At 40.4% G+C, this 15,981-nt stretch overlaps 2 protein-coding genes across 2 annotated transcripts in view; one reads left to right on the top strand and one right to left on the bottom strand.

Moving 5' to 3' along the window:
* ZNF410 (zinc finger protein 410) overlaps positions 1-5,270 on the top strand; it is a 38,123-nt gene extending 32,853 nt beyond the window's left edge. Inside the window, 3 exon segments of the mRNA XM_036736697.1 lie at positions 3,726-3,842; positions 3,845-3,864; positions 4,476-5,270. Of these exon segments, the coding sequence (XP_036592592.1) occupies positions 3,726-3,842; positions 3,845-3,864; positions 4,476-4,619 (281 nt within the window). The 3' untranslated portion in view covers positions 4,620-5,270.
* Positions 5,271-8,205: 2,935 nt separating this feature from the next.
* FAM161B (FAM161 centrosomal protein B) overlaps positions 8,206-15,981 on the bottom strand; it is a 28,620-nt gene continuing 20,844 nt past the window's right edge. The window contains exon 9 of the mRNA XM_036734305.1: positions 8,206-14,342. Coding sequence (XP_036590200.1) covers positions 14,198-14,342 — 145 coding nt within the window. The 3' untranslated portion in view covers positions 8,206-14,197. The remainder of the gene's footprint in view (positions 14,343-15,981) is intronic.

Raw genomic sequence — 15,981 nt, 5'->3', positions numbered from 1 at the left:
TTAATTTCTTGTAGGGCAGGATAGATTTCTATGCCCCATTCCCTGTATATCTTATTTCCCAGTTGTATGCAAAAAGAACTTTTTTTTTGAGCATCTGCTTTTAAAACTTTGAGTTCCAAATTCTCTCCCCTCTTCCCTTCCCACCCACCCTCCCTAAAAAGGCAAGTAATTCAACATAGGCCACACATGTATCATTATGCAAAACAATTCCACAATAATCATGTTGTGAAAGACTGACTATATTTCCTTCCATCCTCTCCTGTCCCTTTATTCAGTTTTCTCCCTTGACCCTGTCCCTTTTCCAAAGTGTTTGCTTCTGATTACCTCCTTCCCTATCTGCCCTCCCTTTTATTGTCCCTCCTTTTTTTATCCCTTTCCCCCTACTTTCTTGTGGGTAAGATACCCAATTGAGGTGTATATTATTCCCTCCTCAGGTCAAATCCAATGAGAGCAGATTCACTCATTCCCCCTCACCTGCCCCTTCTTCCCTTCCAACAGAACTGGTTTTCTTGCCACTTTTATGTGAGATAATTTACCCCATTCTATCTCTCCTTTTCTCCCTCTCTCATATATTCCTCTCTCATCCCTTAATATGATTTTATTTTTTTAGATATCATCCCTTCATATTCAACTCACCCTGTGCCCTCTGTCTATATATATGTATATTCCCCTTCAACTACCCTAATACTGAGAAAGGTCTCATGAATTACACACATCATCTTTCCATGTAGGAATGTAAACAGAACAGTTCAACTTTTTAGTAAGTCCCTTATAAAGTCTCTTTCTTGTTTACCTTTTCATGCTTCTCTTGATTCTTGTATTTGAAAGTCAAATTTTCTATTCGGCTCTGTTCCTTTCATTGAGAAAGCTTGAAAGTCCTCTATTTTATTGAAAGTCCATATTTTGCCTTGGAGCATTACACTCAGTTTTGCTGGGTAGGTGATTCTTGATTTTAATCTTAGCTCCATTGACCTTCAGAATGTCAAATTCCAAGCCCTTCGATCCTTTAATGTGGAAGCTGCTAGATCTTGTGTTATTTTCAATACTCCAATTGTTTCTTTCTGGCTGCTTGCAGTATTTTCTCCCTGACCTGAAAACTCTGGAATTTGGTGACAATATTCCTAGGAGTTTTATTTTTGGGATCTTTTTCAGGAGGCGATCAGTGCATTCTTTCAATTTCTATTTTACCCTCTGGCTCTAGAATATCAGGGAACTTTTCCTTGATAATTTCTTGAAATGATGTCTAGGCTCTTTTTTTGATCATAGCTTTCAGGTAGTCCAGTAATTTTCTAATTATCTCTCCTGGATCTGTTCTCCAGGTCAGTGGTTTTTCCAATGAGATATTTCACATTGTCTTCCATTTTTTCATTCCTTTGGTTCTGTTTTATGTCTTAATTTCTCATAAAGTCACTAGCTTCCACTTGCTCCAGTCTAATTTTTAAGGTGGTATTTTCTTCAGTGGTCTTTTGGACCTCTTTTTCTGTTCGGCTGATTCTGCCTTTTTAAGGCATTCTTCTCCTCATTGGCTTTTTGGAGCTCTTTTGCCATTTGAGTTAGTCTATTTTTTTAAGGTGTTTTTCCTTCAGTATTTTTTTGGGTCTCCTTTAGCAAGTTGTTGACTTGTTTTTCATAGTTTTCTTGCATCTCTCATTTCTCTTCCCAACTGTTCCTGTACTTCTCTTGCTTGCTTTTCCAAATCCATTTTGAGCTCTTCCATGGCCTGAGACCAATTCATATTTTTCTTGGAGGCTTTTGATGTAGGCTCTTTGACTTTGTTGACTTCTTTTGGCTGTATGTTTTGATCTTCTTTGTCACCAAAAAAAGATTCTATAGCCTGAGACTGAGTCCGTTTTTGCTGCCTGTTCATGTTCCCAGCCAGTCACTTGACCTTTGAGGTTTTTGTCAGGGTATGACTGCTTGTAGAGTAGAGAGTACTTTGTCCTAAACTTTAGGGGCTGTGCTGCTGTTTTCGAAACTACTTCTGCTCCACTGTCACTGTAAGCTCTGCCTCACCAGCGCTCCTCCTCCCCCAAGAACCACCAACTGGGATTGTGACCCAGATCCAAGCAGGGCAAAGCAAGAGAACCTGCCTCTGCCCCAGCAAAGCACTCCTTGCACTCCCGCTCTGATCCACCGCTTGATTCCTCCCACCGTGTGAACCAGGGACTCTGGAAGCAGCCTCAGGAGCTTCCTGCTGTTGCTGCTGCTCTGCCACCACTGCACCACCTCTGCCACCCCCAGGGCTGGGGCCAGACCCCCTCACCCAGATCCAACTTTTTTTCCACTAACCTGCTCTCTGTGGTCTTTGGCGTTTATAGTTGAGAAGTCCGGTAACTGCCACAGCTCAATGTTGCAGGGCCCTCAGGCCTCCTCTGGCCCACTCCCGATCTGTTCTGCCATGGCGTGGCCCACACTGGGCTGCGCTTCACTCCCAGCACTTTGTGAGAGACCCTTCCCAGCAACCATCTAGGCTGTCCTGGGCTGGAGACCTGCTTCCCTCTGCTACTTCGTGGGTTCCACACCTCTAGAATTTGTTCAGAGCCATTTTTTACAGGTGTTTGGAGGGATTTGGGGGAGAGCTTAAGCAAGTCCCTGCTTTCCAGCTGCCATCTTGGCTCCACCCCCTAAGTACTCTTCTTTCATATAGAAATTTTACCTAAGGTCAAAAGCCAGTTTCTCCACTCCTTGAAAAATTTATCCAGCTGCCAACAAGCATTAAGTGCCTGATGGCTGCTTACAAAATGTAGAAGACCTAGTCAAAACACTTACAGTGTAGCTGGAGAGAGCAAGACTTACATAGATAAAATGGTTTTGAGCCATATTAAATTGTGTGGTACAGGTTATGAGTCTGGGTACAGGTCAGGAGTGGGAGGTTGGTGTGAATTGCAAGAACATTAGCTGAGAATCTTTGTGTCTGACAAGCTTTAGCTACCATTTTATGTAAAAGATAGCACTTAGGTGAGGTCTCTCATGAATCTGCAGGGCATACATTGTGCCTGGCAGGTTCGGTTCCATGATGAACAAAAAGGTTTTTGGTTTCCACAAATGAGGCTGATGGATAATTAAAGCACAAAACATGGAAATTGTGTGGATATCAGTTTACCAACCACAAAAAAGGCAAAAGATTCAAGGAAGTGGAGAAAATACAGCACAAGTATTGAGGTCTGCTTAGGGTCCCTCTGAATCTTTTTAAGTGAAGTTTTCACTCCTACATAGCCCTTTAATAGAGGATATTTAGTGGTATCTTAGGTGACTTTCTTAAAGGGCCATTTCTGATGCTGATAGTGCTTATCTGGGCAGCTTTCCACAGTCTGCTCTTGGCATATGCTTTATGCTCAGCTGTATCAATTTGCATTTTAAAAATGTATCCGTCTGTTACCTAGATTTCCTATCTTTTCTATTTGGTTTATAATTAACATTGATCTAGAATTGGGATGTCATACCAGCTGCTTCATTTTACCGATGAGGAACTGAGGCCTAAAGAGAGGTTCAGGGTCTGCCTTTACTCCAAGTCCCCCGCTCTATGCACCATGCCCTGCTGCTACTTTGACATTTGTATATAATTCCAGAACTTAAGGGTTCAGTTTTCATTTAAGCACCTGCCAAGACTCAATTCTTTTTTTTTTAAGGTAGGCGTCCTTCCTGGCTTTTCCTCAGTCCTTTTCTGAATCAGGTTTATGTGTGGGTTCCATTCTTTCTCTAATAATACATTCTGTTGTTCACAGAGGTGCTTGCAGAAGGAGCTCCACGTTCCTTGTCTTCAGCACCAGAAGTGGTTCTGCCACAGTCACATCACTTGGTGCCCATGTCTACTGGGAGACAGTCATATGAGGTTTCTGCCTTATTACAGTAAATCTACAGGAGGTAAGACTGCTGAGAAGTGTGTGGTACCTATTTACCTAATTTCTTAGTATCTTGTCTGATAGATATGGATATTAGTTGGAACTCTGACTTGGTACCACCACAGAGGTACAAAAAAGTGGGGAGAACCTTGATATTTTTAAACTTCAGCCCTGGAGAGCGTGGCACACTGGACAGTCTTTTCTATCTTTGGCTAAGCAACAGCCTAGCTTTGAATAGACTCTGCCTGTCCATCTAAGAGGCAGTGTTTCCTGAAGTGGAAGGTTTGGCCAAGCAGCATTATCAGAATTGGCATTTTTCATTCTTTGAATTTAGTATTTCAGTTCTCTTGTCCTCTCACAATTCCGTATGTTGTGAATGTTTTACTTTGTACAAGAGAAAATATCCAGGGAGAAGTTGATTTATACATACCTCCAGGGAGCAGGATAGGAATAGAAGGCAGTAATTCAGAATAACCAGAATTGGTCAAGATTTTATTGGAGGGTACCCAGAAGTGTATATTTGGGGACATATTCTGACTGGTTAAATGGGTAGCTGTTACTCAAAGTAAGAGATGAGTTTATTAGGGAGGTGGTTTTAGTTCATTTTCATTTTCTTCTTTTTTTTTTTCACAGTTACTAAAGCAAGGTGGTATATCAGAAAAATGGACATCAGAACGAGTGTTGATTCTTGGAAAAACTAGCTATATGCTTGAGTCCCAAGTGCACACATTGGAGTACAGGATGCTTTTAGCTTATGGTCTGACAGAACCAAAATGAAACTGCGATGCAGGCTATGATTCTGGCCCTCATTCATCTTCCCCTTGCACACAGAATGAATGTGGGAGTGATGATTGCTTTGGGGCCTCTTCACACTTACCATCTGTTGCAGAGGAGGAATAAAGCACTGAATGTGAACTGGTGAACTGGGTAACTGTCTGTCCTCCCATTGCATTTTGGGGCTGACTTCTCCTGAAGGTGAATTTGATTTAGAAGCATCAGTTAACATGGGCTGTTACTGTTGATTGGAGGAAGACTTTTTTTTTTCCCATCCTGCCTCAGCTATCTATTTCACATGGATGAATGAATACAGTTCTGCCTATGAGACGACAAAACTTCTCCAGGAAGCTGAGATTTCGAGATGCCTTGTTGCTTTGGGGGAAGGGGTGTTATCAATTCTAAGTGACCTTCCTTTTGGTCACTTAGCAGGAGTTTTCCCCCTGCTGGGCTGCAAATATAAAATTTACTTGAATCCCCCTTGGCCCTAGGGCTGAGATGCCATCTTCTCCTACCCACCTCCACTTGGTCACTTTGCCCCATACTGTTTTCTTAGTTTCTAAAACTTATGGTAGCATGTTGAAGATTTTTAATTTAAAAATCAGATGATGAGCTTCATTTGTTTTATCTTTAAATAAACAAACCAACAGCCTAGTTCTTTTTTGTCTCCTTGTTCGGGATGATACTTATCTTCCTTCGCATGGGAATAAATGCCATAATCTAACTTCCCTTTTGGAAGGGCACACACTTAATTTATCCTCAGGGAGCAGTTCAACCAAGTAGAATCTTTGAGCGCTGAGACTTGTTTGTGAGGTCTGCATCTTAGGTTTCTAATCTGTAAAACAAGGAAACTGGATAAGATAACCCAACAGTCTCTGAACTTGGGTTGTAGAAGGAGAATTGGAGGGGACCTTAAAGGTTATCTAGTCCAACTCTCATTTTACAGCTGGGGAAATGGGCCCAGAGATACAAGATGACTTGCCTTTGCTTACCCAGGTAGTAAGTAGCAGAGCCAGAATTTGAACCCAGGTACTCTTGACTCCAATTCCAGCCCTTTTTCTGCTGAATCACTACTTCCCTTGGAAGATGTAGGGAAAGAGGCTTGGAATGATTTGTTCACAGTATCAATTCAGGGAATTTCTGAAGTTCTTCAGAGATGGCTTCTAAAAAATCAGCCATAGTATTCATATTCTCCCACTTTGATAGCATGGAGCTGAAGACCAGGTCTCTCCTGTGCCTGGAAGGGCATAAGGATGGAAAAGAAGTACCTCCCTGCTGTCTTGGGCATATAGTTGTGGATATTTCTGATATTCTAGCTCCCCGAAAAGAGAGGGCACTTGGGAGTTGTGCATATTAAGACCTGGTTTTGGGCCAGGTGTCTAGCCAAAGATGGGTCTCCAACCTTTCTTTCCCCCTTCCCCAGTTCCCTTGGCAAACATAATCATTCCAATTTCTCTTCAGGTGATTTCCATATCTGTATTTTTAGCCTTAAGCTCTCAGCAGCCTGCCTAGAGAAGGTTTAGGTTACAGATCTAACCTGCACCATTCCTAAAGTTTGCTCTCTTTTTTCTGTTACATCTGCTGCAAGTGTAAGATTGCAAACCTTTAGGCTGATGAAGGTTGAAATTGTCCTTCACACTTCCATAGGAAAAATTGCCTCTTTGATCTGTTTCAAATTACCTCCTTTGCTAATCCTGGGAGCCATGAGTTTGTGAAGACATCCATGCCCGCTACTTACCTACTGCCCCAACTTTTCTCATACAGTGCCCATGCAGGCTCTTTTCCCATTTCCTTTTTAATAGGTATCCATTATGTGTAAAGCTCTAGGCCGCTGCAAAGATAAGCAAGACAATTTGTCCCCTTGAGCTAGCAATCAAGTTGGAGAACTAAGACATTGATTTTTAGTTGTTTAACTGCATAAGAGGGGCACAAAGCACACTGAACATTTGGGGAGGAGAGAGCACTTCTAGCTGGGAAAAGGAAGTAACGTTCAGCAGGTTGAAATGGTGGGGAGATTATTGCATTTGGAATGGTATGAACTAAGACTCCAAGACAGGAAAAGTAATATGTATTCAAAGATGCAATGTACTCTTGTTTGGTTGAAGCATTAGAGTACCTGTTTAAGAAAATTATTTGAAGCTGGAAATGGATGTTACAGTCAAGAGGTGAAGGACCTTGAATATCAGTCTTACAGGGTTTAGGCATCACCTGTTGGCAATACAGGACAGCCATTAAAAGTTTTTGGTGGAGGAGCGGGATAAGATCTATGCGTTAAGAAGATTAATCTGTAAATGAGGGCTAGATTGAAGTTGAGCAGATAACGATCATAGGTTTTGAGTGTAGGCAATAGTGCTGCTCTTGGTAGAAGTAAAATCAGGAAAGGTTTTAGGAGAAAATGTTTTGGATATGTTAATTTTCTGGTATTGCTAGAGGTGTCTTTCATAAATCCTTCTTGTGTCATGGAGGTGACCTTGGGTTCTCAATGGCTGTGCCAAGAGAATATAAGTCTGGAAAGTGCTGCCATGTTGGAAGGGCTTCAGATATGATCCTGGCAGCATACTTTGTATTTCTGAGGCCCAGTCTAAGTACACAGCAGCTTACCACTAGTAGGCTGGTCAGAATTCAAAATGGCCCTCAGTCTCATGCTGCAGTTTCCTTCTGCTTTTGCAGTGATGGTGGCATTGGTAGAAAAAGGAGCAAAAGTTTCCAACAGTCAGCAACACCTTTTTTATACAAAAAAAATTTTCCTGCCCCTACCCTTTTGAAAGATAGTATTTTATTTTTTCCAATTATATGTAAAAACAATTTTTTAACATAAACTTTTACAAAATTTTGAGTTCCACATTTTTCTTCCTCCCCTCTTCCTAAAATGGTAAACAATTTGATATAGGTTATGTGCAATCATATAAAACATTTCCATATTAGTCATATTGTGAAAGAAGAAATAGACCAAAAGGAAAAAACCACAAAACTCCATCAGTTCTTTCTCTGGATGTGAATACCATTTTCCTTTGGAATTGTCTTGGATCACTGTATAGCTGAAAGGAGCTAAGTCATTCATAGTTGATCATCACAAAATGTTGCATATACTATGTATAGTGCCCTGGTTCCGCTCATTTCACTTTTCATCAATTCATGTAAATCTTTCCAGGTTTTTCTGAAAGCATACTGCTCATCATTTCTTGATTCCACTGTATTCATATACCACAGCTTATTCAGTCATTTCCCAATTGATGGGCATCCCCTCAGTTTCCAGTTCTTTGCCACCACAAAAAGAGCTGCTATAAATATTTTTTACATGTAGGTCCTTTTCCCTTTTTTAATGATCTCTTTAGGATACAGACCTAGTGGTATTACTGGATCAAAGGGTATGCACAGTTTGATTGCCCTTTGGGCATAGTTCCAAATTGCTCTCTAGAATGGTTGGATTAGTTCACAACTCCACCAGCACTGCATTAGTGTCCCAATTTTCCCATATCCCCTCCAACATTTAGCATTTTCCTTTTCTGTCATATTAGTCAATCTGATAGTTGTGAGGTGGTACTTCAGAGTTGTTATAATGTGCATTTCTCTAATCAAAAGTGACTTAGAGCATTTCTTCATATGACTATAGATACATGCCCCTTTTCATAGCACTCTATGCAAATAATTTTCTTGGCTCATATTTTGTCAAATAAAGTTAAGAATTTATTCATTTTTATAACGAATCTCAAGCATACTAATAATGTAACATTGATAAAATCATTTACGATTTTTGCAGAACATTAAAATAATATATGATAGATGGGCTTGTTTATCTGTAAAATTTTTCCAACAGTGGTATATTGATGGGTATTATTACGCAATTATTTTTCAACCAACAATCAAGACATTTTTAGCAGCTACAGCAGAAAACTTATACAAATAAAAAGTTAGGAACTGCAGTAGAATTTATATTGCTTTGCTTGATAAGCCAAAGGATTCTTTATTCAGCATAGCCAAAACTTACTATGGTTTTCAGATAAAAACCACTTAATTTCAACATTCAGAACTACTGTAAGAGAAGTCTTAACCATTTTGGGTTCAGGTGAAGAAAGACCAAATGAATCATCCTATTTGTCCATGGGCATACGGATTCCTTATCAATTTATATTTAGAAACAAAATGATTCACTTCTTGTAGATTGGTCAAGTAGTAAGCAGGTCTTAATTTTTAAAAACTGAGAAATAATGTTAACATTCAAAAATTTTTTCTTTTTGAGAGTATGAATTTAAGGACTGTGCTCTAATATTTAGAGTACAGTTTTTCAGCAGTGTCCATCAAATATTCAAGTTTCAGGTGGAAATTTTTGTTATAAAATGAATTTCTTTAATCTTTATTATTATCCCTAAGGAAAAATGGCAATTTCTTATATTAGCTCAAAAAGTCTTCTAAGTATACTTTGTAATGAGAAAGCCACCATGCTTTATGATAACACATAAATGCCCTATTATCTGATTTCATATCATCACATGATTTTACAAAAAGCCATCCTTTTGCTATACTTTTTTTTTTGGAGGGGGGGAAGGCAGGGCAATTGGGGTTAAGTGACTTGCCCAAGGTCACACAGCTACTAAGTGTGTCAAGTGTCTGAGACCAGATTTGAACTCAGGTCCTCCTGACTCCAGGGCCAGTGCTCTACTCACTGTGCCACCTAGCTGCCCCAACCTTTTTTTTTTCCATTTAAAACACAGAGTTATATTGAAATTTTATCTTGTTGTGACAGTGCTATCTGTAGATTTGTCAAGTTGCAAATCTTCTCTAATATCAGTTTCAACAATATAGGGTGCCCCCAAAGTGTCTCAGTGCAGTTTTTAAACTCTTAATAGTTTTAAAAACTGTACTAAAACGTTTGGGAGACTTATGTGTGTGTGTCTGTGTCTGTGTGTGTGTGTGTACATAATCTCCAATTAAATGACATTAACTACATCCTTTACTTCCAATGCAAAACAGACTTTGGTTTCTCAAATAATTGATGACAAAGGTCTTCAAAAATAGAGGCAATTATTCTTCTGACCCATATTCTCTGCAAGAACCATTCAAAGCTATTCAGCATATAATATGCCAAATATCATTTCAACAGCTGCAGATAGTACCAATATTTCTCCTACTCAAGGAAGTATTTTTATACTCTCTAATTCTGGAAGCAAACTTATCTGGCTTTTTAAAAAGTTTGTTTTTGCTTATTAAAAGCATCTAATTTTTTCTCTGGAAAATAATCTTGCTAATATACTTGGTATATCCGTTTTCAAGATATTTCAGTTTATTAGATTTCATTCACTTTGTAGTCAAAACATTCGTGCGAAAAGCAAATGGTGCTCTTCCCCATCAGTAACAGTACTTGTGAATCCCAGTGATAAGGAGTGTGGATTAGATTTTCTGAATTCGACCTTTTTTACTTTGTTTTTCTGTATTTTGACTATTTGTCTTTGTTGTCCTCACTCATACTAGTTTCAGCTGCTCTAGCTAATTTTCCCTTCAAATTGGTTATGCATTTATTCATCATGAAGGGATGTTTACACTTCAGAAATTAAAGACAATAAAAATTGATAGATTTAAATACTGAAATTTTCAAATGATTATAATCATTCTTGAATTACTTCAATTTGTTTTTAAGTTGCAGAGGCTCGGGTGTTTGTTTATTGAAACGAGCTTACTTGCCAAAATGAATGATGAGAAATATAGTTATTATTATGGTATGTTTCAATTTCCACATAAAGACTATTAAACTTCAATTTTACATATTTTATATTTAAATGAAACAAACAGTATGGAAACAGAACTCAACTGTGTCATGAGCATACACTGACAGTGCTGCTATCAATGATACACAATAACTCAAATTTGCCTCATTTGTGCATGAAGGATTTAATGATTACTGCACTACATTTAGTCACTTTGAACAAATTTGCTGTTACTCTTGCCTTCTGACTTTGACTCAAACTTTATTCTCACTGAAAAACGTGGATGTCCATTCCTTCACTTCCTCCCCCAGGCCAAGGCCTTGTACTCTACAATATAGAAAACCTAATTTAAAAAACATGGCAAGAGAGCCAACTAAGCAAAGTTTTTCCAAGGGCATTTAAGGATGAAAGAGGGCAACAAACAGCCAAAGGCTGGACAAGACAAAGATTTTTTATAACAAAGTCTTTCCACTGTCAGGGATGATGGAGCCATCACTATGAATTCTAACATCGCAGGCCTATCTAAAGTTACATTATGCTCATGGAGGAAATGGAACTTAAGAAACATGTCATTAAAAAACAGCTGGCCTGGACCAAGTAAGTATATACAGAAGACATCTGTGCCACAGAGGCAACAGCTTTGAGGGAATTGAGGGAGTTATTCTCAAGGTATCTGAAGAAGACTCAGGCCTTTCTACTATTAAAAGGTGTCCAAGAGAACTACCAGCCCATGTGCCTTTCCGTTCTATACAAAATTTCTTAATCAGGTACATCAAAGACATCCTTGTTGAGGCTCTCGGAAAGCCATAAGTTGGCTTTTATAAACAATATTTCACAGTAGACTATCTTTGCCGTCATGCAACTCAACGAGGCAGTGAATGACACACCATCACTGTTTGTTGTCTTTTATAAAAAACAAAAACCACTTGATTTGGCAGATCGAAACACCTTAAAGGCTCTCCAACAAGGTGCCCTCCTAAGCATATGTCAGGATTTCACAAGATTCCTTACAGCAACAGAGAGAATCGCAGGTAATGATTCTCCAATAATTTTTGTTCAGTCGTTTCAGTCATATCTAACTCTTGGTGACCCCATTTGGGGTTTTCTTGGCAGAGATCCTGGAGAGGTTTGCCATTTCCTTCTCCAGCTCATTTTACAGATGAGGAACTGAGGCAAACAGAGTTAAGTGACCTGCCCAGGGTCACCGACCTAGTAAGTGTCTAAAGCCAGATTTTAACTCAAAGATGAGTTTTGCTGACTCCAGGCCTGGCATTCTAACCACTGCACCATCTATCTGCCCCAATTATCATAACAAATGATAAAAGGGAGATGTGTACTGACCAAAAGCCTTCACCACTGGCATGAAGGTCTAGTGCAGACCAAAACAAGGAAGGATTTCCTACAGAGATGCTATAAGTGTCTGTTTGCATATGACATTGTACTGATTGTATCAAGTTCCAGAACATTGCAGTCTTCTAAAGGAGATCTGTAATCACTAAGGAGTTTGGCCTATTATGCATACGGGAAAAGCCAAGTGGTTGAAGAATGACTTTTACTTAGACAATCAAGTATTTATTAAGCGCATATTATGTGCCATGTTGTACTTGGTGCTGGAGATGTAAGTAAAAAGAATGAAGCGATCCCTAATCACAAGGAGTTTACATTCTAATGGAGGACACAAGCACATATATATAGAGCATAAACATAAGGTGACTGAACAGTTAAATGCAAGGGAGTTTGGGAGGAAGGGCATGAGCATTTGAGGGTGTCAGGAAAGGCTTTAGGCTCAAGATGGTGTTTGAGGTCTGTACGAATGGAAGACATGGGCGGTGAGGTGCCGAAGAGGGAGTATATTTCAGGTGTGTGAGATGGTCAGAAAAAACGGCACAGAGATAGGAGATGGAGTGTCACGTGAGGTTACAGAGAAGAGGCCAAGTTGGCCAGATCACAGAGGGTGGGAGGGGGATATATATATATTAGATACTGCAAATGGATGAGATTTGCCCAAAACTGGCCAGGAGAAGGAAGAGACCTTTGGGAAATAAGTAAGTTTTAATGATCTCAAGCTTCAACCTAAAACAAAAGCCCATCTTTTTAATACCAATATTCTTCTGGTGATTTTGTATGGCTGTGATTAATGGAATATGGAAAACTAGGCTCTCCACAGAACTGAAGGTGGGATGACCCAAAAGGCAGCAGAGACGTGCATGGTAGGCAACAACATGCAGCAGCATGCTAAAATGCAGAGTTATCAAGGCAAAGCATTCTAAAGGATATGATCAAAGAAACACATGGTTACAAAAGGAGAAGGCGGGGCTGCATGGTAAAAATGAAGGATAGTTCATAGGCAGACCTGTGTGCTCCCCCAGTATCTTCACAGAATCAGAAGCACTCAAAGAAAGTTCAAGTACATTGGGCAGACCCTCAGTGGAGAATTAACAGGAGGAGCCTGATGACGTGTGAACAGGAAGGCCATGCACAGATGGACTGCAAGAGCACTTGTACCAATGAGATCACACATCACTGAAGTCCCGGAGACAGACATGTTCAACGAAGTTAGAGATAAGAGTTTGGAGTTTGGAGAAAGGTTGGGGCTAATTTTAGGAGAAGAGTAATAATTAAAGCCACAGTAGTAGCTGAGTTGGTGAAGGGAGAGTATGTTACGGACAGACATGGGTTGAAGACAGAAACCTAGGGAACACTCCCATATACCAGATAAAAGGAGACACAGTCAAGGTTAGTGGGATTGGAGCAAAACCAGGAGGTTAAAGTGTCAAATGGTCTGGAGAAGGGGAAGGGAGTGTGTCAACAATATAAAATGTAGAGTTCAAGGAGAATTTGATCTGACTAAATTCAGCCAAAAAGGATGAGACTAAGAAAGGGTTAATGGATTTGCCATTTTGAAAGATGACGTTCAGAATAATTGTGGGAACAGAAACAAGATTAGAAGGGACAGAGGAATGAGTGAGTAGCAAGGAAGTGGAGGTATAAACAGAAGCATAGCTTCCAGGAATAAGAAGATGAGAATTCCACTGTCCTGTGCTCAGGTCTAGGCCCCACATTTTAAGAAAGGTAGACAGTAAGCAAAGTGGTGAGGGTCTTTGAGCCTTGAGTGTTCAAGGAAGTAGGGACGTTTAGCCTGGAGAAGAGAAGGCTCCGGGAGACAAGAAGATAGCTATTTTCCAATCATCTAAAAGGCAGTCATTTGAGAGAGTAGCCTTTTTCTGTTTGGCCCCAGAAGGCAAAACTACGAGCAATGGGTAGAAGCAGGAAAGATACAAATTTGGGTATGATGTAAGGAAAAATTTCCTTAAAATTAGAGCTGCCCCAAATTAGAATGGGCTGCTTCAAAAGGCAGTGAGTGACCCCTCCCTGGAAGTTTTCAAGCAAAGCTTATAGTGGGGATTTTCCCTCCAAGAATAGGTTGAACTGAGGGATCACTGCAATCCCTTCCAATTCTAAAATTCTGTGATTCTGTGATTTTCAGTAAGCCAAGCAGTGAGAAAAGAGGAAAAAGGTAGAATGGGGGGGTGTGGAGTGAAGTGGAAAGGTGTGGAGGTTTTGTTCAGGCTAGGAGAGATCTGAGAATGTGTGAAGGTAGAAAGGGCTGATCTGATGGAGAGGAAAAGATAAAGGACGCAAGAAAGAAAGAAGATGATGGCTCAAAGTCCAGGAAGACGAGTAAGTCATCACTAATAATGAAAAGCAGAGGTTCACATGTTGAAAAAAGGGTTAGAATAGGTGCTTTCTAAGGTGCCCCACAACCATATGATTTTAAATATCAACCCACAGGCCCACAAGTAAAACAATGCTCCAAGAGGGCTCAGTCTCTTCCTAGCCTGTCCTCTCACAAAACACCAACCTAGCAGCTTAGAATGATCAGGCACGTTGTTCGGAAGTATCTGGCGATTCAAAGGGCAGGTCCATCAAATCTTCCTCCAAGGGAGTGTGTTTCATTTCTTCCAGGGAGTCTTCTGAATCTTGCTGTGAACTACTACTAGACAGCTCCTTGCTTTCCTGGTGGCTGCAGAATAAATGTTAGCATTTAGTTGGGTTTGGGATGTTTCTTATTTTGAAGGGGTTGGGGAAAGCCATTCCCAAGGGGAAAAAATGGAAAAGAGATTATAGCTTAATATATCATGCAAAACTGGGCTTGAAGACTGCTCTTCCCCCTCCTCTTTTACAGCTAATTCAGAAATCAAACAATCAAAACAAGCCTTTTTAAAATGTCTCCCCAGTGTCCGACACTGGGGATACAGAGACCAACAATGCTCCCCTCCCAAAAAAAAAAGTCTACAATTTTTTGATTTCAGGTGAACTTCAGGACAAGTGGGGAATGGGGCTGAAACTAACTAGACAGGTACTAGGGAGATAATTTATCTTGTGTAACCTCATACAGTAAACTGGTCTGAAGGAGTTTCCTTTCTAAAACAAGTAATTCCTTTTCTCTTTTCTTTCTATACCCTTTCACTTGGTGATCTCTTCACTTCTCATGAGTTCCAGTACAATCTTTGTACATATGACTCACAGATCTCTATCCCTAGTCTTTCTCCTGAGATTCAGGCCTGCATCACCAACTGCCTACTGGACATTGTGAACTAGATTTCCTCTAATCATCTCAAATTCAGCACGCTCATTATCTTGCCTCTAAAACCCACGCTTCTTCTGAATTTCTCTCTTTGGATCAAGGGCACCGCCATCTTTGCAATCATGCATGTCTGCAGTCTTGCTGTCATTTTCAATTCCTCCCTTTCATTCACCCTACATAAGCAGTTGCCAAATCTTGGCATTTCTTTCTCCATGATAGTCTTCCTTTTTTTATGCGAACCGACAATACCCTGGATCAGGCCTTCATTGCCTCTCACTTAAGACAACTTACAACTGCTTCCTAACTGGGCCCCCTGCCTTGAGTCTTTTCACATGCTAATCTATCCTTTGCACAGCTGTCAAAGGAATTTTCCTAAGCTCCAGGTCTGACCATGTCTCTGTCTCTCTCTCAACACTCACACACATACACACACACATACTCTCTCTCACATACACACACACTCACACATACACACACACTCTCACCCCCACACCCCCACACTGTCTGTCCCTCACACCCACACCCAAACACACTCACACTCACACACACTCTCATGCACACACTCTCACATACATACACTCTCACACATACACACACACACTCTCTCTTCTCCCTCACACACACAGACACACACAGACAGACTCTTGCCCCAGTCAATAAATTACAGTGGCTCCCTATTACCTCTAGATTCAAATTTAACCCTTCCGTTTACATTTACAGCTCTTCACAACTTGACTCCTTCCTAGCTTTCCAATCTTACACATTACTCTCCTCTACACATTTTATGATCCAGCCATACTGGCCTAACTGCTGCTCCTTGTACACAATCCTCCATCTTTACTCTCTGGGCCTTCATGCTGGAATGCTTTCCCTCTTCATTTCCACCTCTTAAAGCCCCCAGCCTCCTTCAATACTCAGCTCAAATTCTACCTTGTGCATGTCTTTCCCAGCACCCCGGCTCCTACTACCTTCCCCTCTAAGACGCCTTCCCTCTCCTTGGTATACCTCCTGCATACCTGTTTGTGTATAGGTTTTCTCTCCCTTTAGAATGGAAGCTTCTTGAGAGTAGGGACTA

Source organism: Trichosurus vulpecula, chromosome 8 (genome assembly GCF_011100635.1).
Source record: "Trichosurus vulpecula isolate mTriVul1 chromosome 8, mTriVul1.pri, whole genome shotgun sequence".
NCBI lineage: Eukaryota > Metazoa > Chordata > Mammalia > Diprotodontia > Phalangeridae > Trichosurus > Trichosurus vulpecula.
Note: the sequence above shows the minus strand (reverse complement) of the source record. Positions and strands in the feature narration are given on the sequence as shown.